The sequence below is a fragment of the Carlito syrichta genome, unplaced genomic scaffold (assembly GCF_000164805.1).
Source record: "Carlito syrichta isolate Samal-C Ts95f unplaced genomic scaffold, Tarsius_syrichta-2.0.1 Scaffold287955, whole genome shotgun sequence".
NCBI classification, from domain to species: domain Eukaryota; kingdom Metazoa; phylum Chordata; class Mammalia; order Primates; family Tarsiidae; genus Carlito; species Carlito syrichta.
The window spans coordinates 240,529-267,726 of record NW_007232051.1 but is presented as its reverse complement, the minus strand read 5'-3'; the positions used below and the strand labels follow the sequence as shown (position 1 = coordinate 267,726).

General features: G+C 45.3%; 2 protein-coding genes across 2 annotated transcripts in view; both read left to right on the top strand.

The window, feature by feature from the left end:
• Positions 1 to 1,820: 1,820 nt before the first annotated feature.
• On the top strand, positions 1,821 to 7,342 carry LOC103255242 (activin receptor type-2B). Its single transcript, XM_008053210.2, has 8 exons — positions 1,821 to 1,868; positions 1,946 to 2,104; positions 2,591 to 2,734; positions 3,085 to 3,233; positions 5,286 to 5,400; positions 6,113 to 6,251; positions 6,337 to 6,467; positions 7,039 to 7,342. The coding sequence occupies exons 1-8, from the start codon at positions 1,836 to 1,838 to the stop codon at positions 7,231 to 7,233; spliced, it is 1,065 nt and encodes a 354-aa protein (XP_008051401.1). The 5' UTR covers positions 1,821 to 1,835; the 3' UTR covers positions 7,234 to 7,342.
• A 13,173-nt stretch (positions 7,343 to 20,515) lies between these two features.
• Positions 20,516 to 27,198, top strand: part of EXOG (exo/endonuclease G) — a 43,274-nt gene continuing 36,591 nt past the window's right edge. The window contains exons 1-3 of the mRNA XM_008053209.1: positions 20,516 to 20,721; positions 21,724 to 21,873; positions 26,521 to 26,660. Of these exons, the coding sequence (XP_008051400.1) occupies positions 20,559 to 20,721; positions 21,724 to 21,873; positions 26,521 to 26,660 (453 nt within the window). The 5' untranslated portion in view covers positions 20,516 to 20,558. The remainder of the gene's footprint in view (positions 20,722 to 21,723; positions 21,874 to 26,520; positions 26,661 to 27,198) is intronic.

The window sequence follows — 27,198 nt, the reverse complement described above, 5'->3', positions numbered from 1 at the left end:
TGGTAATTCTGGCAGAGTTTGGAAGGGGCTTCAGTAGTGATGGGGAGTCCCTGTGGCCATCAGGAGCCCCACCCAACCGGGGGGATGATCTATGTTTGCAGCTCAGCCACCAGCTAGCCCTCCTCTGCTGCGGCAGATCTTCCCCTTGATGATACAGGAAGACCTGACTCCTCACCTTCTCCAGCCCTGCTGAACTGTGATTGCAGGGTGTGAAAGGGACAATGGAGGTTCCTTGCTTCCTGTCCAGTCTGGGAGTTGTGGAGGCTCCACCAGCAGGGTCTTCCCAGGGGACTGTGGTGAGCAGGGAGCAGGCAGACAGGAGCAGCAGAAGCCACCTCCTTTGTAGTTCCTCCAAAGTGGTCCCTGAGATCTGTATCACAGTCACCTGGTTAAAAACACATCCTGTTCCTATTCCCATTGAATAGGTCTGCTGAGTCTGGAAATATGTGTTTTTAGTTAACACTGCTCTCTTCACCCCACACATAATGATTCTGATGTGGACAGGGGTTTTGGGGACCCCTTCATTAATTTTTTTCTGCTTCAAGGAGTAGCCCCGCCCCTACCCAGGAGCCTCAGGTGTTGTTGGCATCGTTTTTTTTTGCATTGGACCCTTTAACTGACAGGCTGTTTGTCCATTGTTATGTGGCATTAGGTTTCCTGCCTCCTCCCTCTTGCTTGGGCCTAGGGGCAGCTGCAGTGGGAAGAATGAGGTGGGGGCTGGTGCTAGCTGGCACACAGTAAAGCTAAGAGGTGTTGGTGACCAGCAGCAAGGGCATCCCCACCCACCACCCAGCCTCCCTCCCTCAGGGAGTCCTGGCACTCAGGTCTGGGATTTGGGTCAACAGCCCTTGGGTGTGCTCAGTGGTTCTCTCCTCTGGGGCACAGGTTCTGGTCGTGGGGAGGCTGAGACGCGGGAGTGCATCTACTACAACGCCAACTGGGAGCTGGAGCGCACCAACCAGAGCGGCCTAGAGCGCTGCGAGGGTGAGCAGGACAAGCGGTTGCACTGCTACGCCTCGTGGCGCAACAGCTCCGGCACCATCGAGCTCGTCAAGAAGGGCTGCTGGCTGGATGACTTCAACTGCTATGACAGGTACCCAGGCATGCCCTCCCCTCTTCTTGGGCCCCCTGCACACTGGGTCCTGTGGGTCTCGGGGTATCTGAGCAGGAGGAGAATGACAAGAAAGGGGCTACTGAAGTATGCCCAGAGCCCCAAACCTTTCCACAACCTGTTTACCCTGCCCAGCCTTGAGGAGGGGCCTCAGTGAGTGTTGACCCCTGGCTGTCCCTCCTCAGTTTTGGGTCCACATTACAGGGGAGGTGGGCTCACACAGCACCCCAGATATTGCCCATGAGGCGCTCTGTCTATGGGGAGGGCATTGGTTGGGCAGGCCCGGGAGAATCTAGCATCCCCGAGGTGAGGAGTGTATGGAAAACTCTGTGCCTCCAGGCAGGAGTGTGTAGCCACCGAGGAGAACCCCCAGGTGTACTTCTGCTGCTGTGAAGGCAACTTCTGCAACGAGCGCTTCACCCACTTGCCAGAGGCTGGGGGCCCAGAAGGTGAGAGGACCGGTGGGAAGAGGGGCCTGGACCTAGCAGACCTGGGCCCCTCCTTGGCCTGGAGCTCTTGTTCCTGAGTTGGGTGTGGAGTGGCTGCAGGGCCCTCTCGCCTGGCTCTGGAGGTATAGGGGTGGGCGGGCTGTGTGACGCAGGGCTCCGTGTGTCTCCCAGTCACGTACGAGCCACCCCCGACAGCCCCTACTCTGCTCACGGTGCTGGCCTACTCGCTGCTACCAATTGGGGGCCTTTCCCTCATTGTCCTGCTGGCCTTCTGGATGTACCGACATCGCAAGCCCCCCTATGGCCATGTGGATGTCCACGAGGTAAGATGGTGCTGGCTTGGGGTGGGGTGAAGTGGGGAAAGGCCAGGCCAGACCTTATTAAGCACTTGCTCTTTCAGGACCCTGGGCCTCCACCCCCGTCCCCTTTGGTGGGCCTAAAGCCACTGCAGTTGCTGGAGATTAAGGCCCGGGGACGCTTTGGCTGTGTCTGGAAGGCCCAGCTCATGAACGACTTTGTGGCTGTCAAGATCTTCCCACTCCAGGTGTGTGTTTGAGGGACTCCAAGTCATCTACCCTCACTGTGACTTGAGCCCTAGGGTGGTCCAAGGCCTGCCTATGTGGTGGAAGGAGAGCAGTGAGCTGCACTGGGAATGGTGTTGGCTGATCTGTGGATTTCACGCAGTAGTGACATTGTATCGTAGGACTAGGGCAGTGCTTTGTAAAACCTTGATTTACCCTCCTTTCCAGGGTTTTGCTTTTGACATCAGGTGCTATCAGAGGCCCTGGACACCAGACCTGGCTCTGCCTCTCATTTGTTACTTACTCCCCACTTCTGGACCTGAGTGACCTCAAGTGTAAATCAGTATGCTGGCCTGAGTTGGCCTAATGTTCCACGGCTTGGCTCAATCCAGGTCTTCTCCTGAGCCTCTTACATATGCGGAGCCTGGGAGGCCAGGGGCTGGGGAATGGGGTAAGCTGGCCTGCAGGGCAGTGTGGCTGCAGTAGGACTGAGCTGCCTCCCTTCTCAGGACAAGCAGTCGTGGCAGAGCGAGCGGGAGATCTTCAGCACACCCGGCATGAAGCACGAGAACCTGCTGCAGTTCATTGCCGCCGAGAAGCGAGGCTCCAACCTCGAAGTGGAGCTGTGGCTCATCACAGCCTTCCATGACAAGGTAAGCCACGCCGGGCAGAATGGGCTCTGAGAGGAGGGGGGATGGTTCCCTCAGTATCCTTTAAAACAAGGGTGCCCCTTGTGGTGTCTGTGATGAGGCGACCCCTGCCATAGGTGCCCCTGTAATAACCTCTCACTCTGAGGTAAATTCTTATGATAAGAGTAGTGACTTTGTGATTACCACCCCTTGACCCCCACCCCCTCCTGGCCTTGTCTGTCTTCTATATTGATTATAGCCTCCCAGGAGAGGAACCCAGCCATTGGCCAACTGAGATATCCCTTCTAGGGCTGTGCTGGGGGCCTGTCCTATACCGAGAGCCTGTGCTCAAGTTCTGTGCTCCCTTCTCTTAGGGCTCCCTCACGGATTACCTCAAGGGGAACATCATCACATGGAACGAACTGTGTCATGTGGCAGAGACAATGTCACGAGGCCTCTCGTACCTGCACGAGGATGTGCCCTGGTGCCGTGGTGAGGGCCACAAGCCGTCTATTGCTCACAGGTACTTTGGACTGCAGGTGCCTTCCTGAATCTGGTCTGGAGCTGCAGTGAGAGTTGGTGGGAGAGAGCAGGATCTGGGGATGTCTCGACATCCTAAACACTTAGTTTGCCTGCAGTGTGTCAGAGGCAAACGGGCACAAAACCTGGCCTTCCTCCTGTGTCCTTGGGATAGACTGGCCTCCCAAGTTGGTTTTTGGTGCCCTCTAATGGCCACATGAAGTGCTGACTCGGTGACTTTCACTGAACTTTTGTATTAAGTGGATTATGTCTGTTGATGCTTGCTGTATCAGTGTGCACATTCGTCCCATTAACTGTCAGGGTGATGACATCACATGTTATGTAGCCTCTGGAAAGCTCCTCTCTATACACCTGGGAGAATGGGTTTTAGAAAGGCAAATAATGGATTTTTATAAAAATAATTTTGGGCTTGCAGGTCCCTTTGAAACAGTCTCAGGGACTTTCAGGGGACCTCGAACCACACTTTAAGAAACACCACATTAACTTACGACTTTCATGTTTACTAAGTGGCAGATACTGTCCTTAGCATTTGCAAAGTACCAATTCATTGAACCCTTATTAACGCCCTGTAAGATAAGTACTGTTTTTCTCAGCCCTGTCTTACAGACAAAGGGACAGTAGTGCAGGGAAGTTGAGTAACTTAGCCAGGGTCCTGCCGCTAGTCTGGTTCTGTGACTGAGAGAGGGGGGAATGAACCTCAGATTCCAAGATGTAAAGCTGAAGGGTTCCTAATGGTAATGACAAAGTAAATTGACTATATGAAATTGCCATTTTTGTAGGTCAAAAAGACTGAATGTTGACTCTTCCTTATGGCTCAGTTTAGCATAACAGTAGTGTATAGTAGGTGTGCCAAGTGTGGCCCTAAGCAGTTTGCATTTATCACTCCATTGAATCCTCGCAACTAGACTGAGATAGGCACTGGGGAAATTGAAGACCAAAGTAGCTTTGCTTAGTAAGAGGTGGAGCTGGGTGCGTGTCTCAGCAACCTGTTGCACTCTGCTTTCGTGATGAGCTTGGAACATCAGCAGGATCCTAGGCAAGCTCATATTAGATTCCTGTTTTCATTCACTTTCCAAATAATTTAAGATCTTCCCAGGAAGCTTGCAGTGTGTCAGTGTGCCTGTCCCCAACCCCTCTGAGAACGGGAGATGGGACCTGAGAAAACCCAAAGTTATTTTTTGGAGGGTGGGCCCCTTGTCATACAGGCTTCCCTTACTAGGTAAGCTTTCTAGGAACCCATCAACATCAGTGTACCAGGTAGTGTTGTTGCGCGAGGCTGCATTTGGCTTCAGTTAATTGTTTTTGGAGATTCTTCTAGTGCATCTGCCCATTTCATGATGGGTGATTTACGAGTGCACCTGCCCATACCATACTGAGTGTTCAGCAATTTTTGACCAAAAAATGGCATGACCTCTGTGCCTCACCCTCCCTATTCACCTGATCTCACCCTGAGCAACCTTTTTTGTTTCCCCCGATGAAAAAAGTCCTCAAGGGGAAACATTTTACTTATGTGGAAGAGGTGAAACAAAAAATGGCAGAAGCACTAAAAGGCACCAGCATTGATGAGTTCAGAAACTGTTTTGAGCAGTGGAAAAAAGTCTTTACTAGGTGTATTGCATCAAATGGAGAGTACTTTGAAGGTGACTGAAGTTTAAGTAAGAGGAAATGTACAATTTTTTATAAATAAATTCTGGGTTTTGGGGGGTTCCCCCTCACATATGGGTTAGATAGGCTTTAATGCTGTGGGGACTAGGACAGGGTCTGACCAGCCATTGGCATAGGTGTTACTTTGCCAACCCTGGTGGAGGGCTTCCATCCAAAGTTAGTGAGCGATTCCCTCCACACCTGCTTGGGCCCTGCAACTATTTGCCTGTGCAGCTTCACCTCTGCACCTTGGTGCAGACCCCATACCCCAGTTGGAGTGGGAGGGCCTGTCTGGGAGCTCTAGTACTTGGTGGGAACCAAGGTGGAAGTTGAATGTGATGTTCAGGAGCATGTTGGGTTCAGCTTCATCTCAGCCCACTTGTGTCCACAGGGACTTTAAAAGCAAGAATGTATTGCTGAAGAGCGACCTCACAGCTGTGCTGGCAGACTTTGGCTTGGCCGTTCGGTTTGAGCCAGGGAAACCTCCAGGGGACACCCATGGGCAGGTAATAAGACTCACTAGGTGGTAGAAGGGAGGGGCTGGCCCAGGGTGGGCACTTTGTCCTTCTCATGTTCAGCTGGCAAGGTGTGGGGTGAGGGTCACTGCGTGAGTTCAGAGCTGTCTGAGAACTCAGAGAACAATGCTATTTTCTTACTAGTGGTGAAATCTAGGCAGTGTGGCTTCCCTAGGCCAGTCACCTGAGACATGTAGAGATTCCCCATTGGAGTTTTGACTATTTGTCCTTGTAGTCTTCGTTGTTTTCTCTTTGTCTGTCAAATTAAGAAATAAAACAGAAAGCAATGTACTAAGAATCCAAACCACGAACCTAGAAAATGTTACTAAAAATGAAACTTGCACATCAATTTTCCATAATCACTGTTAGTATTTTTAAATGTCTCCTTCCTCCTTTGTTTTGGGTCTAAGTAAAATATACATCACCCGTGTAGTTCCTTATAGTATTATTTGGTAGCAATTCCACTTTAGATTACTGTTATCTCAAGTGTGTGATATTTTAAAATGATCATTGAATGATTTATGCTGTGACCTGTCGTAACTACTGAGAATGTGGTAAGTAGAGGCTTATCGTCATTGTATCTGGCTCTGATTGCAACGTCTGGCCCCTGGGTGGACACAGGATGCAGCTCTTGTGCCTGGCTATGTCAGCATTTGTGCAGGGTCAGCCACTGTAAACCCTGCCCCCCTCTGTCCTCATGTAGGTGGGCACAAGACGGTACATGGCCCCTGAGGTGCTTGAGGGAGCCATCAACTTCCAGAGAGACGCCTTTCTGCGCATTGACATGTATGCCATGGGGCTGGTGCTGTGGGAGCTCGTGTCTCGCTGCAAGGCCGCAGATGGTGAGTGGGACAGCAGCTCTGGGTGGGTGGGGATGGGGAGCAGTGGGACCACGGATGATTCTGCCGGGCTCTCTCCCACCCCTAGGACCTGTGGATGAGTATATGCTGCCCTTTGAGGAAGAGATTGGCCAGCATCCTTCGCTGGAGGAGCTGCAGGAAGTGGTCGTGCACAAGAAGATGAGGCCCACTATTAAGGATCACTGGCTAAAGCATGCGGTAAGGGGCCTGGGTACAAGTGACTCTGCCCAGGAGTGGAGAAGAGAACCCTCCACATGTGGCTGGCAGGAAACTGAGATCAAGGGGAAGGGGCAAAGAGAAAGCAGCTGCATTCCTTGGACTCCAGGGAGATGTCCTGGGGCTGTGGGGAGTAAGGTCAGATGATGCCCTCCTCCTGGTCCCCACTGTTACTGAATCGCTACATTTTGGGCCCTGGTATGGTTTGAGTTTTGAATAAGATTTTTGTCTGAATGTCATTACTTTAAGGCAAGTCTCTTTGTCTGCCCTAGGAGGGACCGGGGTGTCCCCTCCCCACCTCCTATGTATATTGAGGTTTGGTGAACTCTTCCTGGGGCTGTAGAGAGAGGCTAGTAAGCTCAGGACAGTGACTGCCAGTAATGCAGGCATCCTGATTCCTGAAATTTTCCCCAGGCCCCTGCTAGTGGACCCTGCTGCTGTGGTTGGGGCTGGTAGGCTCTGATCCTTGGGAACATCAAGTTTGCTGTCCCCCAAGCTTGTTCTCATTCAGGGCCCTCACAAAGGTCTTTCCTCTCTCCCCCACTCTGTGCAGGGCCTGGCCCAGCTCTGTGTGACCATCGAGGAGTGCTGGGACCACGACGCAGAGGCCCGCCTGTCCGCAGGTTGCGTGGAGGAGCGGGTGTCCCTGATCCGGAGGTCGGTCAACGGCACTACCTCGGACTGTCTTGTCTCCCTGGTGACCTCTGTCACCAACGTGGACCTGCCCCCTAAAGAGTCAAGCATCTAAGCCCAGGACACAGGGGTCTCTCCAGACTCAGCGGATCTGAAGAGAAAAGGAAAGAAAAGTTGTGTTTTGTTTTGGAAATCCCATAAAACCAACAAACACATAAAATGCAGCTGCTATTTTACCTTGACTTTTTATTATTATTATAATTATTATAATTATTATTATTAATATTATTTTTTGGATTGGATCAGTTTTTACCAGCATCTTGCTCTACTGTATCGCAAACAGCGGACGTATCAGCAGGCGTTGAGGTGCTGAGCTGTGAATGCAGAACCAGCGCCATGCTGAAGAGCCTCAGCCACCTCCTGTACTTTGGGATTCATTTTTCCCGTGTTCTCTTTGTTTGTTGTGTCAGAATCTGTGACACAAAGAAACCCATCTCCTGTCTTAGGAAACCTAATGCTGCAAACTACCTAGAGGAACCTTTGAAGACTGTTACATAAGAACATATCTTCCTCAAAAGAGGAGTTTCCTCTCCCCTCTGCCCTCCTGCCCCTCCCTCCCTCCCTCCCCTCCTTTTATTTTGTTTTAGTGAGCTTAAGAAACAGCAGATGCGTCTTTCACGGATCTAACGGGTTTTGTCCTGACCGAGAAAAAAACTGGGATGAGGATGGTTTGGACCGGAGTTGGGAGGGGAGGACAGTGCTGGGGGTAGGACTTGGAACAGAGCTACACTGGACTTGGGCACATTTGGAGCAACATCCTTTGCTATGGAGGCTACTTCTCAGGTAACCAGGAATTGAGGGGAAGGACCTTGTGAAGGCCGAGCATTAACGGCAAGAGCGGGGTTTGGAGAAAGTCTGAGATCAGGGGCAGCCCTGACCCACCTGCTGGCCCTGGCCAGTTCTTCCCACTAACTTGGCCCTGGGCATGGGATGAAACATTTTTTTCTGCCCTAATTTTAAGATTAGGTGAGGGTAGAAATCCTCACAGTTGAGTGAACACTTTCTTCATAAGACATAATGTTGTAAATACTTTTAATGGAGGAAAAGTTGAAATACTTTGTTTCCTCTTGGAGCAGTTCAGGGAAATGCCCACATGAGGGTGCCCTACACAAGTTGGGCGAGAGGATTTCCTGGGTGGAGTCCGCCAAGACCTTCCTTGCTGGGGCCCTAAGAGTCGTGCAGCTCTGATTCTGCCCCATGTAGTGACTTGACTGTCTTCTTTCTGTGGCTCGTGGACACAACTTTCTCCAGACCCCTTAAAGTGGTGCATATTCTAAAAAACTTTTCCTCTTATGCCATAACCTTGCTCTAGTCAGTGAATGTTCCTAATGCTGCTGTTTCAACATTTGATTTTTTTTTTTAATTTATGAAACATGCTAATTTTTGTTTTCAGACAAAACACACACACACATGTCCACATATACACATGCTTTGCTATGTGGCTTCCGAGGTTTAAATTTTGAAAAGTAAAATAGTTAAAACTTCACGACCACAGATCACCTCAAACCAGAAATACCTCAGAATTTTCTACTTGTGTAAGTTTTATTATATATTTTGTTAGTTGTGTTGTCTTGTAGTAAGTATATTTTAATGTAAGTTGGCTTTTATGACAAGGAAGTTTAAAAGAAATAGAGAAAAAGAAGAAAGTTTTTGTCTTCTAGGGAGTGCTACCATTTTTGTTTGATAATGCCCCCGTGTAAATAATTGTCATCAGCTGTAGGTTGGCTGTCTCAGCCAAGTTTGAGCATTCATCAGTCTTGTTTGTGAAGGCTTTTCCTTCTGGTTTCTTTAGATCATTTTATTTAAAAACCATATATCTCTTAATCGTGAGGGTAGATGAGTTGGAAGCCATGGGGAGAGGTTGACTTGGATGAGGGCTGAAGAGACTGCCTCCTCTTGGGTTGTTTGGGTTTTCAGATGTTTCTCATAACTTGATTGATCGGTGTTCAGAATGACAAGTCACCCCAATCTGACTTGGTAGAACTGTGGCCCTTAGACCTGCATGAGGTGATTTTTCTTGAGATTTAACTTCTTCAGCAAATTGATAACAGTGTTGGAAGAGGTCCGAGGCACTTCTGGAGCTACACTGTTATGGGGCGCCTGTCTGTTGGTGCAGCATGCTTGGAGGGGTCTCAGCCTTGTCCATCTTGTCTGCGGTGCAAGGGCGCTGCACACACCTTGGGTGTCGGTGCCCTACTTGGCATGCTGTGTGCAGCGTCTGGGGTCTGCTGTGTGGGATGTCCTTTCCTCTGGGTATTTGGGCACAGCGTGCTGTGGGAGGCCAGTCTGTTTCCCTCTCAGAGCTCAGTTTTTGCTTCATGGGTCAAAATGTGGGCTGGCCAAGTGGTTTCGCGACAGGATTTTTGTTTTGGTAAGCTATATTGTCTTCTTTTCTTTCTTTCTTTCTTTTTTTTTTTAACTATTTGATTTTGTGCTGTGGTATTTTTTTCCCTTGAAATAATTTTTAATAGCAAAACAGGCCTTACAGCAGTTGCTTTTCTTTTCCATTTATTTTTTCAAGAAGCTTTAAAATATTTATTGAAAAGTGCCATATCTAATTTCTGTAGCCTTCTCCTCAGGCATTGTGGGCATCTCTACTTTTCATCCTCAGAAGAAACAATAAACCACTAACAAATGTAGCAAATTGACTGCAGGAATAATCAGATCATGATCCTACCCAGTGCCAGATACTAAACCCCAGCCTCTCCGTTTGGTTTTAGATTTCTTCTGGGTGGTTTTTCTTTTGTGTGCTGGCTTGATTCTTGTGAGAAGCTTTGACCTGGCCGAGGGAGGGTTGAGGCATGGCTCAAGTTTGGGACCTTGCAGTCAGGACACAGTATAGACAGGACAGGCCTGCATGTCTTTTGTCTAGATGACTCTCTCTTAGCCAACCCTGCAACCAGCAGCTGCAGCATCCCTGTGGCGCCCTGTCATCAGAATGACATACCAAGAGATGGCACCTGTTTGGTGTGGCCTGGGAGAAGGGAGAGTCTAGGTGGAGGTGTGTGCCAGTTCTTTGGGCTTCAGACTGCCTTCTCCTCTCAGGCTGGGGTGTAAAATGTACCCAGCAGGTGATCTTCCAGGACTTGGCTCTGGGAGCCTGGGTGGGCCTTTTGTCTTACATAAAATGTTTGTTTGCTGTCTCGTGCTCTTTGAAGAGTGAGCCACCTACAGCCCTGGTTTGTGTTTACTGGACCACAGAGCCTCTGCCTGTGTTCTCCATGGAGACTTCATGTGATACCCACTTCTGGGGAGTTCAGATGATTGCTACTTAAAAAAAAAAAAAAAAAAAACCCAAGCTCTATGGAAGACTGGGGGGAAGGGGTGTCCTGGCATAATTTTCCCTGCCCGTGGGAGGGGCTGTTCCATCCAGTCGGTTGGGGGTCCAGGTCATGGAGAGGAGTAGCCAAGGATCTTTGCTGCTGCTTTCTAGTGTGCTGTCATCCAGACTGGCTCCTGGCTGTGGGGGTGGGCCTTGGAGGAGAATGTTGTTTGAAAACTTTTGGGACAACTGGGAAGTCATCCCTAGCTAGAGAAATCCAGGAATGAGCAAAAGGAGGAAGCAAGTAAGGATAGAGGCCTTTGTGTTATACTGTCCTGCAGAGGGCTCTCAATAGTGGGGCATCAGGGGAGGCTGTGGACATATCATCAGAGCATCCTGGCCTGGCATGAACTGGATTTTCTCCTGGGACCAGTGGTCCCTAGCAAGAGTCCTTTGAAAGAGTTGCTCGGGGACAAGGGCTGCAGATGGGCCATTCTTGGGAGAAAGTCCACCTGGCTGTGAGGGGAAATGGTGAGCCTCTGTTGTGCATCATGGCTTCCCAGACCTATCAGCTCTGTATATAGGCCCAGGGGACCAGTCCTGCCTAGGGAGAACTTACCCATGGGTGCCAGCTGATTCTGACTCTGAATCCCTCCTGTTCAGACTTGGGGTTGTTTGTGGAGAACAAGAAGGACATTGTCCAGCCTTGAATATCTTCAGGAGATTAAAGCCTCCTGCTCACATATTCTTATCAAGGGAAGGATCTGTCATCTCCAGGCCATCAAGATAGTTCTTCCATTGTTCTAAGAGGCTAGAACAATCCTCTTGACATAACTTAATGCTTTAGAAGGCAAAGCACTTGAACCTGCAGCCCACATGTGCTCTGTCGCCTTTCTCTCCAGTTGGTCATGTTCTTGTTCCGCCATGCTGCTGCTCTTCCCTGGGTGCTCAGGCTGCTGTCTATGGGGTTTTTTTCTTGGTGGCAAGCCCAGCTATGTGTTGAATGTCCTTCTTGTGCTGTGTGTGGCTCAGAGGAACTGTCATGCAGACCCTGTTCTCTGAGCCATCAGGATGGGTAAGTGGCTGTCCATCAGAAGGGGAGGGCTGGATGGCCCTCTTGCAAGCAGGGTTTTACCTGTTTTAGGATGCAGTATAAAGTTCCTAGCACCCATAGGCAATATAAGGCTTTCCTGGTTTTTAATATAATATGGTAAGCACAGTATGTTAAGTTTTCAGAATTGGTACTAGAAGTTGAATAGCCAGTCATGATTCTCAAAAACTTGACTTACTAGAAAAATATGTAAGTTGGGAAGCAGTTTCTAGGAGTTAACTCAGTTTGACCTTCAGTCCCAGTCATTTCAGCCTTGGGCTTTTGATGGCACACCTCTAGAGAGATGGCTAGGCCTGGTTCACGTTTCAGGGGCATCAGACCCAAAACTTTTCAGGAAGAGCCGTGAATCTATTCATCTACTCTCCATCCTGGGAAGCAGCCAGAAAGGGAAGAGGACAAGGTGGGTTTATTCTCCTCACCGGGGTGACATTAATTCTCTTTGATCAGTTGCTGTTTGCAAAAGCTAAACTAATAAAATACTCAGCAGCTAACGTGTTCAACCTAGTAATGAGTTTGTCTCAACTGACAGTAATATTTTAGATAAACAGGCCCAGTAATTCAGATGATGAACTTATATCTTCTAGATTTGTAAACGTTTAATGAATTCAGGGTTGTATGCATAGTTCTTTAAGATTCCAGGTGGTTGATTTGTAACCAGCAGTCTACCTATGAATGTACCCCAGACCTTTAGAAGGTTTGGAAAAGTTCTTGGAATGATGATTTAGTTTTGTAGAAAAATAAATTGAAGTTTAAAGCACCCTCTTGAAAATTAATTCAGTTGGCCCAACTACATTTTTTAAACAATTAGTAAGTCCAGAAGGCCCACCAACAAATAAAAGTCCAAATTATAAAGTGGGTTATTTTGAATGTTCTGCTTTACATGCATTTTGGGTCCACTGTAAACTTTGGCTTGGACAAGAATTTAAATTTGAGGAATTTACCATTATTTAAATTTATACCAAGTTTTTACATTTTCGCGATGATATCTTCCAGGTATGAATGAAGCAAGACTTTCTGATTGTGGTACTTCGTGTATCCCTGTAGTGCCAAAACCGGTGATACTTTATTTGCTCCTATGGCAGCTCATAGAGGTAACAAGTGGTTTTTTTTCAGTGATTAAGATGTGTATTCTCAAATGCCAATGTGTGATGATGGACCCTGCACTGCCCTTTTTTCTCCGAGGCAGTGTCTTTAGATTGTTTGGGGCCCAGGCAATTTTGAGAACTACTGTAAACCAACCACAGGACACTAAAGAAATATACACATGGCTATATGTGTATATACAATGGATTATACAAATGTGGGCTGGACATCTACAGGAAAGTGTTATATTCACTTGCAGAGTTTATGTCTTTGAGCTTACAGTTATGAAGAATATGATCCATAACTTAGTTTTTCAGGCAGGTGAGGATGAGTTTTTTTGTGTGAATGAGTAATTTCTGTCTTGAGTCCTGAGAACTTCTTTTGGTTGGGTATGGGCTCATTCTTTGACTCTCCTAATCATGTTTGCATCAGAATGTTTGTTAGCATTGTAAATAAAAGGATAGGTTGTATAATAGACACACGACACTTGAAAATTTACTTTAAAAATTCTATAGCTCTACATATATATTTAGTTATATCACCCAACAGATTTCTTCTACACAGTGCGGAGATTGTTTTATACCACAGATTATTTTTATAAAGTTAGTTTGAATGATTTTGTAATCAGAGCTAATGAGCTTTACTTTTCAAGATAAATGTACACTGGAGCATGAGTGGTGTGAAACTTATACTTAGCGCTCATATGGATTCTTGTGATACACTGGCGGACTGGAGTCAACTTGTGGGTCTTCTTTTTGGCCAAAACTCCACTTGTGGCTATGTAGGGAGGTAACGCTTTAGTTAGCTCCTGGCAGATTGGGAGGAGAGGGGGCCGGCAGAGGAGAGAGGGCCCTGTGGTGTGTGTTTTACATTTGTGCTTCCTACTCAGATTTCTGTTGAACAAAGGGTTCTGAGGTCAAGATTTTTTTTGTAAGCTCCTGCCACAGGATGTAGTCATGGGAGGGGGAACAAAAATTGTATAGGGGAGTAGGTTGGGCGGGGTGGGCCTTGAGTAAGAGTCAACCTACAAAAACTTTAAAATGGGAATCTGGTGGTTTGAATATTCCACCAAATTGAATTAAGACCACATTATCCAGTTTTGGGGACAGAATCACCCACTTGAGTAATTGTTCGGAAAGTGAGGGGAGAAGGGTGGAATGTGGACGTAATGATCAAATTAAATGGACAACTGTGTCACATTTTGTCCTCTCTGGTCAGGACTGTCTTGGAGATGAGAGTTGTTGTGTTGGCTCATTGCTTTAATCAGCTAGGAGCCCATTGAGGAAGTTCAGAGCCCCAGTAATAACAGCAGGGTATCTTTCAACTATCTCCAAAGGTATTCCTATTTTTCTTACAAAGTTCAGCATCACTGCCATACTGTGGAAAGCAGTCTTCACTTTAGCCTACTTATTTTGGGGCAGAGAGTGGATAGTTATTTGGGTGGGACTTTGGTGGGGATATAGACGTGAACAATTAAGCTAATTTCTGGTCTTTGTAATGGCCAGTTCTGAGGCCCTACTGAAGACCTGTCCCCTAGATCCTGCCTACTGGCTTCAGGCTGCTGCTTCCAGACAAAGGTGCACCGGATGGGATCGTTTTGTGAAGAGAATCCCCAATGTGTCATTTTTAAATTCATTCTGGTTTAGAGTATTCATTCTGATTTACACTTTGCCCTTTTTATACTTGGAATGCAGATCTGGTAGCACTCTAGGAACCAACCCCATCACTCCTTTTTCTGTTCCCCATAAAAGATCATTTCTCTGCTCTCCAGCCACTTGTCTTGGAATGTAATTCTGTTGTGCCTTTGTTTTTGTCACCCTTTTCCCCCAAAAGCAACTGCTGTAAGCTTTTTTCTACTTGTCTTTTCTAGCCCCCAACCCTCCACCTTTTTCCTTTCTCCCAACTCTTATTTCTGGATGCACGTCTGTGATCCAGGTATCTTAAGAACCAGTTACCTCAGACCTCATGTTGAACAGTGTCGCCATCTGGGTCCTCTTGATACTGCAGACTTTTAATGTACACACACAGGAACCCTGCCGAATGTGGGCACTTACTTGTTTTAAAGCAAAACTCTTCCCAAGGACTGAAAAAAGGGCTTCTGGCAAGCTCATCACGGCACTGTGGTGGGATGGGTCTAGAGTGTCATCTGAATGGTGCTTCCTGTGTTCCTCTTTGAATTCTGCCATTTTCAGTATTCTCGTGTGTCTGAATAGGCAAAGCGATTTAATTGGCTGGTCTTGCACGCAAATTAGTTCCAAAGATGAGCTCTTTGTAACACATTTCCAGTCGCTAAAGCTCAAATGTAGAACATTCCTTTAAATGGCAGGATAAAAAACCCACCATTCACCACAGTGCATTTTGGGAAGATGTCTGTAGCATATGTTGCTGTGAAATTAGGCCTTGCGGGATATGGCTGTTTGTCATTTTGATGTATTTTAAATAAATATATATATATTTTTTAAAGAGCCTTTTTTACCAGTTCAAAAAGTTTAATTAACCAGCAGTCACCACATCTGAATTTTTGTCTCTGGGGCAGAGATGGCAGACCAAACTAAAGAGTAAGTAACTCGGCCATGTGAACATGGGCTACCTGGGCTGTTGTGCTGTCCCTGCTGACCATGGGACACCAAGGTCTGTGTGTTTCCAGTGGGGGTCCCAACTCAGCCCTCTTAGTGTTTGGTCTCTGCCCCAGTCAGCGGACTGTTGATGTCAGTCGCTGCAAGTGCTTTAGCCCGAGTGGGGTTTTCTCAGAGCACTGCCACAAGTTAAGAGTGTGTTTAGCCAAATACTTGTCTCTCTAAGGAGAAAATGCAATCATCCGAATTTCACCAACAATGACAGAGATGAGAGTAGGAAAGATTCGGCAACATCTGAGTTTTAATTTGAAAAGTGTCCAAGTCATCATGAAAGGCCGTCTGGGAGCAAGTGGTCATTAGAGATTCTTCAGGAGACCTCATCAAAAGTGTTAAGACTGCCAGTGAGGGAAGAAATTGTTCAAATGCCAGCGGCTTTTTTTTCTCATTTTTTAAATGGAATTCTGTAAAAATGCAAAGAAAATTGAGTGGTACTTGAGAATTGAGGGAGAGGGTTACCGCAGATTAGAACATATTTCTAGATTTCAGTTCCATGCCACAAATCCACAACAATGCCATTTTTCAACTGTACAGAAGAATCTGCTTATGAATTTGACATGATCTTAAATGGAAGTGTCAAAGGCCAAATTTTCACCTGTTAATATTTTTCCACATTTGTCCTTGAATCTGAGTAACTTTATACAGTACTGTAAATTTAACTTACATCGAGTTTGATGTCAATTCTTGTGAGAAGAGCTTTCTGCATGTAACAGACATACAGTTAAAGAACACAGCAGAGTACAAAATTTGCAGGAACAGTTTTGGAACCAACAAAAAATGTCATCTTTCGTTTGCCATCTTACGTATCAGTTTTACCAGCTACTTCTAAATGTGTACATTATTTGTAAGGAAAAGAAGGAAAACCCTAAGATTTGTCTAACTTAGTGGAGAATGTGTGTGTTGGGCTTAGGATGGGTAGCTAAGTCTTATTGAGCTGTGTTAACTAACTTGTATATAAAAATTGTAATTAAAAGTTTGGGTTCACCTGTTTCTCACAGTTTAAAATGATGAGTAATTGCAACTCTGGAAATGTGACTAGTATATGATTTAAGGCTGTAGAAGCAAGGAAGCTCTTTCAAGTGCTAAAACTAAAGATTTCTAGTTTTTGGCTCAAATTCAGTAAGTACTGTTTGTATACCAGGATATGTGAGATGTAAATGTAGTAAGTCACTCTTCACCCTTGTAGCTATAAAATAAAAATTTTGTAGAACAGAAATAGCTTGTACTACTGAATTAACAAAAGTTATACTAAAGTATCATGTTTTAAAAAAAAAATATATATATACAGAGTTAAGCTTGTTGCTGTTAACCTGTCTGGATTTGAAAAGTGTGCTGATTTATATATATATTACACACACACACACACACACACACACATACCCCCTCTAAAATGGCCTAAAGCAGACATCCATGTAATTACAGTTGCAAAATGAAAACATTTTGGAAAGAACATTGTATCATAGTTCATTCATTTGCAGTGGATCTTTGTTCCTTTTTACTGTGGTAATTTTAGAAATGAGTGTCAAGTTTGAAATTAGATCTGCTAAGTTGGGGTTTTGCTGCTTGAACTCTGCACTGGGTCCTCAAATAAACCGATGTGAATGTAGTTTTTTCCCCCCTGTGTGAAGAAGCAGCCACACCCCAACAATAGGAGGAAAAATCTAGAACTATTTCAAGTTTTATCTTTTTGTATATGAAAATAAAATAAAATAATAATAAAACAATCTTGTTGTCTCTTGTGATCACATGGCAGGGGATTGAAGTTTCTTTTCATGGGAATTAGAGATAAATACAGTGGCATTTCCCTGCTTGTAGGGCTGACTCAAGTCATTTCTACTCGGAACACATACAGATGTTAATGGCTGAATGCTTGGTCTACCATGGCCCTGTGGGACCTAAGCACAGGTCTCCATTTCTGCCACTCAGAAGTCCAGGGCCTAGTTGAGTACATTACAGATTTCTCCTGGATGGACTTTTCTTGGACTTTGGGTAAGTTCCTGCATGACAGAGGTGTATTTTACAAATCTCCAGGATTATCTCCCCTCACCTCCCACTTAAACCAGTCCTATCCATACTTTTGTAACAACCATGAGTGATATTTTTTTAAATGGATAAGAGAAGCCTTGAAAATAAGTTGTGTTCAGGACTGCTGCAGAATACAAGCTCTGCTGTTCCCAGACTGGGCTGAGTACTAGGGTCATTGACTGAGCTATTAAAAAAGGTCATGGGGCCCTACGCCCAACCTGAATCAGCAATTGAGGTTCTAGCTTTTGGAATTCCTGATTTTATCTCACATGTTGCTCAGGCTGGTCTGGAACTCCTGGGCTCAAGCAATCTGCCTACCTTGGCCTCCCAATGTTTTGGGATTATAGGAATGAGCCTCTGCTCCTGGCAGCTGACAGTTCTCATAGAAGATCGTGGAGCCGGACAAGTGGAGAGCTTGGACCTTAGGGGTCATCTGGTCAAACTTTCCCTTTAGCAAAGAAATTCACCAAAAGAGGTTTGACACAGAAGCTGGTTTATAAAAAAGCAAGTTTCTCTGAGTGAGCAAGTAGGAGAGGGCTCGGGGGCCATTCAACTTGCTCTCCCATCTCTTCCCTCAAGTCTCAAGCACCCCTATGGAACTCCTAGGAACCCTAATTACAGTTTAAAAAACACTGGTCCACTCCCTTCATTTTACAGGTGGGCAAACAGTGGACCAGTGTCATGCCCTTCTCTAGGGAGGGAGTTTTCCTATCTAAAGCCAGGCAGCACTTACAATTCTTGACTTTTTGGGGCAAAGCACGGGATTCACTGTTGAGTAGTAACGGATCTGGATTATGAAAAGTCATCTACCATTTATCTCTTTGGTATTTAGCATAGTGTCTGACACTTATGAGGGCCCTGAGAAATACTTCTTAAGTGACTTAGTAAATCTAGTGAAGGCTGCTGCAGCCTTGTAGCCTATGGATACCAGTGCTACCTGGTTGTATTTGTCAGGACTCTTGGTTCCAAGTGACAAAAACCATTAGACAAAAAGAGGAATTTCGAAGGATCCTGGGGAAACAGCCAGTCAAGTCTTGGGAAAGGCACGTGAGCTCCAGGAGACTTGGGAGCCCAGAGTACTGCATGACTTCTCCTCTTGTGTCCCAGCATTCTTTCCATTGTTGCCCAGTGCAAGACCAGATGCATCTGCTCCTTTGACTACTTAGCAGGAATTAAGCCTGTAGACAGTGCCAGAGTTTCATATGTTACAGCTTTGCTACCTAAGGAGAGTACCGGATCCAGGATTCCTAAAAAGGATTTTGGTTGATCAGAGTCAAAGACTTAGGGGATGATACAACATGACTTCATAAGAAGTTATCCTGGGGAGGGAGTGCCTCCTATTTGAGGCTGTCAAGACAATGTCTACATTTAAGTTGGTTGTTAACAATGGCCTTGTGCTGAGTGAACATCATTAGAATAAGATGAAAGGTATTCCTATCAGGTGACGAAGGAACGAGAAAGTTGAAGGTTCTGCAAAGAACTAAATGCACTTGGAATGCTGGAACCTATGCTACAAAATAAAGACTTATTTGTGAGTAGTAGTCTGTTAAATGTATCCTTTTGTTAATAGGCATTTAGCAATCTGAATTTTATATTCTATCAAGACAAAAAAAAGTAGAGATGACTCAATAAACATTACTAAACACTTAATGACATGCCCCAGGTGCAAGGACAGACTGAGAGTGGGAAGCCATTTTCATCTTGTTCTTAAACTCTAACAATGAGAAAGTAGAAGCTATGTTTTTGGAGAAATGCACACTTTAGGTAAAATTAACTTTGCCAACTTTGTCTTTTCGAAAACAGACTTCCTGGTGCCAGGTATTAGAGGTATCTCGTAGTGGCAATCAAGCTTGCCTAGAGTAAAGGGAATTTACAAGGCCTAAGACATCATGCATTGGGCAAGGAATGTAAAAGTCATGAAACTTGTAATTACAAAAGTTATGACCACTTGAAGGGAGAGCAGGTGGAGATTCAATCTTCCAGTAAATTGGGACAGAGAAGTCAAGGAACCCCCAAAGCTACCCACTGGGAATGCCTAGGAGATAAGGGGAAGTGCACCCTCCATTAGCTCTAAGGAATGTCATTTGGGAAGGTGCAGGAGCATTACGATCCTTGTCATGCCCTTCTCTAGGGGCTATGATAATGTGGGCGGACATTAGTGGGTCTCTGTGTCACAGGTTCTTCAAGACATCCACAGGTGGTCGATACAGAAGTCACAGCAGTCACGTCTACCTGACTGCAACATCTCTAAGGAAAAGGATTTAAGCCAGTCTTTGGGGGGCTATGAGGCCACACTCACCTAGAGTGTAGGCCCATTCCCTGTCTGTGGGGGGTGAAGCTTTCTTAAATAAATCTTATTTTCTCTCACCTCTTTGTGTGTTGCAATTCTTTGCATTTACTCGGATCTCTGGGTTGCCAGCACAGCACCTCCAGCTTGCTAGCAGTGCTGCATCTCCCCTCGCCTCCCTGCACCTCCCTGTGCCTCTCCTCTCTCCTCTTCACCTGTCCACCCTCACCCTATCCGTACCCTAACACCAGGTGCTTCCTTAAGTGCTTTACATGTGTCATTTCCTTTAATCCTCACAGGAACCATATTGTCTAAGTATTAGTATCATTCCCACTTAAAGGAAACAAATCTAAAAAGGTGAAGGTGGAAAACAGTTGAGTAGGGATTCAAATTACTGCAATCTGATGCAGGGTCCTGAGCCACCATGGAGTACTGTCTTGTCAAGAAACTCTAGGCGGTACAACATTGTTTTTTGAAGTTATGATTTGTATACTAAGTGACTTCGAAACCAGGTGCCATGACGACATCCAGTGTGGCACAGGTTTTGGAATCAGACCTGAGTTGGAATCTTGGCTCTGGGGACCTTTGTGTAACCATGTGTAAGTGTTTAGTCACTTATTAAGTGAAACTAAAGTCATTTTCTTCTCGAGACTGAATATACAGGCACACCACCAAGCCCTCAAGACGTCAACTCCTATCCATCACACTCCCATCCCTAACACCTGTATCCATCAACCAGTGGACCAGTGGGATTAGAGGGGTGATGCACCTGGGCTTCCATGTATGCCATCAGGGGGCGCGCGAGGCCCCCAGCGGGGAGAGCGTGCCTGCGCTCAGGGTCTCGGACCTCCTGGGAGGCTCAGTACCAGGCGACTCCAGCTCGCGCATGCGTGTCTTGGTCCCGCGGTTGCGATTGGCTTTCAGGCTTCAGACCCGGCGTGCGCATGCGCCGCGGTGAAAGCCGGGTACCCCGAGTAAGATGGCTGCCAAGAACTTCGCATCCCGCCTTAGAGGCTCTCGGCATTTTCTGAATGGCTTCGTGGCGGGGGCAATGGTGGGCGCCGCGGGAGCGGGGCTCACGGCCCTGCAGATTTTCCGGAGTCAGGGCGCTGAGGCAGCGTTGGCAGTGAGGGAGCCTCACAGTAAGTCTGCGGGCCCGCCCTCCTTCTCTTCCCGTCACCCTCCCATCACGTCTGGGGCCGGGACTCCTACCTGGGGCGTGAATCGCAAGCCTTGACTCGAAGCTTCACCCTCTGCGGGGCCCGAGCCCGGCCCTTGGCTTCCGGCCTTCCCGCCTCGCGTCTCGCCTGCCTGCCTTGTCCTTCCTCCCCCCGGGCATCTTCGTTTTCTCCACCGGCCGTCCCCTGTCTTTCCCCCAAATTATTCATCGCGCTATGTACGTTTCGAGGTCTGTGTCCTCTACTAAGATTGCCAGCGCCTAAGACTTGGGACTGTCAGTTTTGCTCTCCGCCGTGCAACCAGCACAGTGCCTGGCACGTAATTGGCATTCGATAAGTATGGATGAAGGGATAAGCTCACACACAGTTTTAGCACATCCGTTAACTCTTTTTTTGTTTGTCACTGTTCAGTTGAAGAATATCTGCTGCCCCTTCAAAGTAATATAAAAACCTCATGTTGCAAGGGATACCTTATATTTGACTCCCTCGCCCCCCCAAAAGCCGCACAAAGAACATATGCTCATTTCTGGCACTTTCCCCTGCATGCTAATTTAACGTATTCCTTTTGGTACTTGGCATCCAGGAAGAGAACTACTCTTATAGGTTGAGGATTTGAGAAGATATCAAGAGAGGATTATCTTGAAATCAGTTTTACTGCTATCTTGCTACAGCGCGCATCTCAGTACTTCAGAAATGATTTGGAAATTTGATGCGAAAGACCAATAAGATTTAAAAGTTAATGTAATAGCTGCAGTTTATCTTGCTGTACCTATACATCTGATTATACACAAAATCATTATTTTGCCTACTGTCTGTTTTCTTTGTCTTATAAGTAATTGCAAAAGTGAGATCTCCTGGTTAATTAGACTTTTGAGTCAGTCCTTTGTAAATCTCATCCTTCTTATAAACTTCCTTTTTAAATATGTCACTAATTATTTTTTTGCCCCCCCCCACTTTCATTTTTAGGATCTGCAGAAAAGGATCTCTTGGGACAATTTGGATTCCCTTTAAGTGGAACAGAGACAAGGTGTTACACTAATCATGCTTTGTCTTATGATCAGACAAAGCGGGTGCCTAGATGGGTTCTTGAACATATTTCCAAAAGCAAGATAATGGGTAGGTGGTTGGAAAAAAGATGATATAATGGTATTGATGAAAGATGTTTCCAAGTTTGAAACAGGGAGGATTATTGATAACATTCTCAACCTTCACATCACAGCACTTGTAGAAAATTGTGTTTGCATGGCTCACTGGTTAAATTGACTCTGCCTGGTAGCCAGGGAGCCCACCTGTTTCAGGGGCTAAAGGGATCCATACCTTGACACATGAATTGGGAGGCACTGTCATAAATATTGCTACAATGAGCACCATTTGGTTTTCTACCTCAGCACATACTTTTTAAGTGCCTGCTATATGTCTGACACTGTGCTAGACCTTGAGGATATAGCAGTGATCAGAGTAGTCTCTACCCACATGACGCTTCAGCTGGGACAGTAGGTTGACCTGTCAAACAAATCTGAATGTGTAATTATAATTGATAATTTTGAAGGAAGTGATTGCAGGTTAGGATAGTGTAATTAAGGAGGAGTAAAGAGTGTGATGAGAGATTACAGGAAGAGAACTTAGTTTTGATTAATGAGTCTTCCCTGAAAAAGTGGAATGAAGAGTGAATGGAAGTTACTTAGGCAGAGGCGTTGAGTGGGTTGAGGGATATGGTGAAGAACATTTTAGGCAGGAAGAAGCACAGTTGCATCTTTGTAGGCCCCAATGTAGAGAAGAGTTTTCTTTTAGGGAACTAAAAGAAGGCCAGAGTGACTGGAATGAGGGAGAACGTGGTATGAAACGAGGCTGGAGAGGCAGGCAGGTGTGTAGATGTGTTCATGTGTTCTTACGTCTATGTAGATTCCTGTAAGATTACCGGATCCTGGCAGTTAATGTCAAATTGGTTTTAGGTAGATTGTTCCAGTTACACTGCTACCATCACTATTTGTTCTGTCTCTCAGTCCTCACCCATGGTGAGCATTATTGAGCTTTACCAATTTAGTAGCTTATTTTACTTGTGTTTATTGTTTATAAGTGAAGATTAACATTTTGTGAACTATGCTTTCTTTATAAATTATTCTATACCCATTTTCAGTTCCATTTTTAGTTGGGGTATTTTTTGAATTTATTTGTGGGAGCTCTTTTATGTGTTAAGGGTATTGCCTTTTGTCATGGTTGTTTTATTCCCTGTGTGGAGATTTGTCTTTTAATTTGCTATGTGCTCCACATGTTACTTCTCCTTTGCTTTGAAGTGTGTTCTGTGTCTATGAATGTTAAGATGCTGATATCAAAATGAGTGCGTGCCATTTTAGAGTGCACAACAACCAGCAGAATAGCAGGAAGCTTGGAATATACTTATTGTTAGAGAGAAACTGATGTAGCCAAAAACTTTATTATAGCAGTTGAAAGTTGATTATATATGTATGTATTTTAATAGAGGCAGGGTCTTGCTATGTTACCCAAACTGGAGTGCAGTGACTGTTCACAAGCGTGATCATAGCACACTGTTACCTCCGACTCCTGGGCTTAAGCAGTCGGTCTGCCTCAGCCTCCCTAGTGGCCAGGACTATAGGCGCATGTTACTGCACCTGGCTCTGATGATAAATTTACATCAAGAGAAGCTCATTTGATTTAGTCTCAAGCCTAGTGAAATGTTTTAATACAAAAGATTCAAGGAATTTCAACTTTACTAATTTTATCCTGTTACCAAGTTATTTTCAGAAACATATAATAAAAGCAGTGCATTTCATATTGTAAATCCGGTGAACTCTTTAATTTTGAGGTGATAAAATAGAGCCAATTAATATTATTTGAAAATAGGAAAGCAGTATGCCTGTGTTTTACTTGATTTTAGTGTAAAGGGTCTTCTATTTTCCCTAATGACAGACTAAGTTATTCTGACAAATTCTCCTGCTGAAAACAAATGTTACTAGTAGTACATAAAAAAGTATAGCCGGGCTCGGTGGCTCAACCTGTAATCCTGCGCCTTGGGAGACTGAGGTGAGTGGATTGCCTGAGCCTGTGGATTTGAGACCCACCTGGGCAACTTGGCGAGACCTCATCTCTACAATAAATCAAAAACTAGTCGGGCATGGTAGTGTGTGCCTGTAGTTCTAGCTACTTGGAAGGCTGAGGCGGAAGGATCGCCGGAGCCCAGCAGGCCGTGGCTGCCGAGGCCAGGAGCAGCCACTGTACTCAAGTCTGGGTGACAGAGTGAGACTCCAACTCAAAAAAAAAAAAAAAAAAAAAAAGTAAGCCAGGCTCGGTGGCTCAGCCTGTAATCCCGCGCCTTTGGGAGGCTGAGGTGAGTGGATTGCCTGAGCCCGTGGGTTCGAGACCCGCCTGGGCAGCGAGACCTCATCTCTACAATAAATCAAAAAATCAGCCGGGCATGGTAGCACATGCCTGTAATTCTGGCTACTTGGAAGGCTGAGGCGGAAGGATCTCTGGAGCCCAGCAGGTCGAGGCTGTGGTGGCCGGGAGTGGCCACTGTACTCCAGTCTGGGCGACAGAGTGAGACTCCAACTCAAAAAAAAAAAAAAAAAAAAAGTATATAAAAAACATTTTTTTAAAACTTTGTTTTGAGATAGGGTTTTGCTGTTTTTTGTGTAGTTCCAGCTACTTGGAAGGCTGAGGTGGAAGGATCGCCAGAGCCCAGCAGGTCGAGGCTGTGGAGGCGGGGAGCAGCCACTGCACTCAAGTCTGGGTGACAGAGTGAGACTCCAACTCAAAAAAAAAAAAAAAGTATATAAAAACATTTTTTTAAAAGCTTTGTTTTGAGATAGAGTTTTGCTGTTTTTTGTCCAGGCTAGTCTCGAATCCTGGACTCAAGCAGTCCTCCTGCTTCAGCCTCCTGAGTAGCTGTTATGTGCCACTGTGTCTGGATAAAAAGCATATTTTTTGAAAAATAGCTTAAGAAAAACGAAGAGCTAACAGGATGGTGGAGAATTGCTGGGCTAATGTTTGGGGGGAATCCAGAGAGATAAGGGCAGGCCTCGTAAACCACAACCACATTTGCCTTTAGTTCACAGCATTAGAGGTGAGAGGAAAAGACCTGCAGCTCCCCCAAGGTAGATTGTCTTATAGGAGAACCCCTCATACTGACCTGGAGCTCCACAGGACTCTACCCTCAGGGTAGAGGGAACCAGAACTAACCTGCCTGTCTGCTGTAGGGAACTACATGGAAGGTTGTCTGGGCACTTTGCAGAGAAGGATCAAAGGTTAAAGAAAAAAAAACGCTGTTCCAGCTTTGTGTGGTGGCTTATGCCTGTAATCCCAACACTTCAGGAGGCTGAGTGGGAGGATTGCTTGAAGCTAGGAGTTTGAGCAACAAAGGAGACCCTGTCTCTATGATAAAATAAAATAATTAGCCAGGTGTGGTGACATGTACCTGTAGTCCTGGCTACTTGAACCCTGGAGTTTGAGGCTGCAGTGAGTTATGACCACACCATTGTACTCTACCCTAGGCCACAGAGCAAGACCCTGTGTCTTTAAAAAAATAAACAAAAAACTTGTTCCAGAGAGGCTGAAATCACAAACTGGTGTCATGCAGACTTATAGCCCAAATCCATTGGGTGTAGATCAAGGAACTTCAATGTTTGAGCCTGGTTTAATATCATTCTCTACTGGTAATACTGCTGGACTCCTGATAGAAGTAAATTTACATCTTTTCTCAAGGAAGACATCTTCTTAGGCCTTTGGAAATTCTTGCAAATAATTTTTCATGAGCAGTGAGCACCAGGCAAAACTAGATGTATAAGGAAATTATTTGAATGGTAATAACACTTAGAAGTTTACTAATGATGATTCTTCTGTATTACTGATTACTTTTTCTTGATGAAGTAATTCTGAAGAGTTGGGTTTTTAGTACTTTGCTGTGAACCTTGAGATCTGATAACTTTACATTTTTCTTGACTGGATGAAATCACATTGGAATCTTATTTCATTTTTTTCCATTTTGCACTTCTTTGAGTAGCAGTCTGAGTATGTTTGTCCTCATAATTTCTGTAGTTTAACAAGGTCTGACCTAATGACAGTGGAATATATAGTGTTAGGATTTGCTGATGTCCTCTGTGGCAGACCATTCTGGAGGTATTAGGAAGTATGTAAAAATTGAGGTTTCTCGTCTGTCGTGTGATACTCAGATACTCTGTTTTGGAAATTTCCAAATGGAGCTCATAACTTAAATGTTTGTTTTGTCTTGTCAGTAAGAGTCAGTAAGCAAGTTATCAGAGACACTCCCCTCCCCAAGGCTGTCCCTGCCTAGAACAAATTGTTTTGTGTCTATATATATCCATTATTTCAGTACACATACACTTGTCAAAATACAATTGTGCAAAATACAATACATGAGGTTTTTTTTTTTTTTTTTTTTAAAGAAGAGTTTATTTAGTAGCAAAGCTTTTTCTACAACTTAGCTATTTGATTGTTCATTGTTTTTACTTAAATACTATCTGGAAGAGTTTTTCTTTAACTAGAAAGGCCAGAGTCAAAATTATATGAGATAGTTACGCCATGTGAAAAGCATTCTTCCCTAGACTAGTACTTTCTAAATTCAGATGAAGTATCTGAACTATCCCAGGAACTTGAGACTTGTGTGCCATCTCTTATGCTAGCTGCTTAGAAAGATACTAGCCAGCAGCAACCAGCTTGCCTTGCTTAGAGATTCTTGAGGGATGTTTGTCCACTGATAGCTTAACCATTTTGTGTGTTTTTCTTCAGGTGATGCAGACAGAAAACATTGTAAATTCAAGCCTGATCCTAACATCCCTTCAACCTTCAGTGCCTTCAATGAAGACTATGTTGGAAGTGGGTGGTCACGAGGACACATGGCTCCAGCAGGAAATAACAAATTTTCAAGTGTAGGCATATTTTGGGGGAGGGATGGGAATATTGGGTTGCTGATAATGCATACAATAGAATTTGGAGATTAAAATCTTAGGAACCAAACCTTAAAACTTGGGAATTTTCATACTCTTACTTTTCTTCCTGACTTTATTTCTCTTCTTTTGATCAGATGCCAAGATATTTTTAAACAGGTTAAATGAAGAAAACAAAGTGCTATATAAAGGGAAGTAGAAAGAAACTGAGAGCTAAAGATACTCATTTTTTTCCTTTTTTTTTTAAATTTTAAAGATGTGGGGTTAGGCATACAAATGTTCATTATGCAGGTACCTTTGTTGATGAGGTGTGCCCCTCCCTCCCCTGGCAGTTTCCCTCAACTGCCAGTCTCACCCCCCACCGCCCCGCTGGCAGTTTCCCACTACTGCCTATCCCTTGCTTATGATACTCATTTTTATTTTGAAAAATTTCAGGCTGGGTGGCTCAGCCTGTAATCCTGCACTTTGGGAGGCTGAGGTGAGTGGATTGCCTGAGCCCGTGGGTTTGAGACCCACCTGG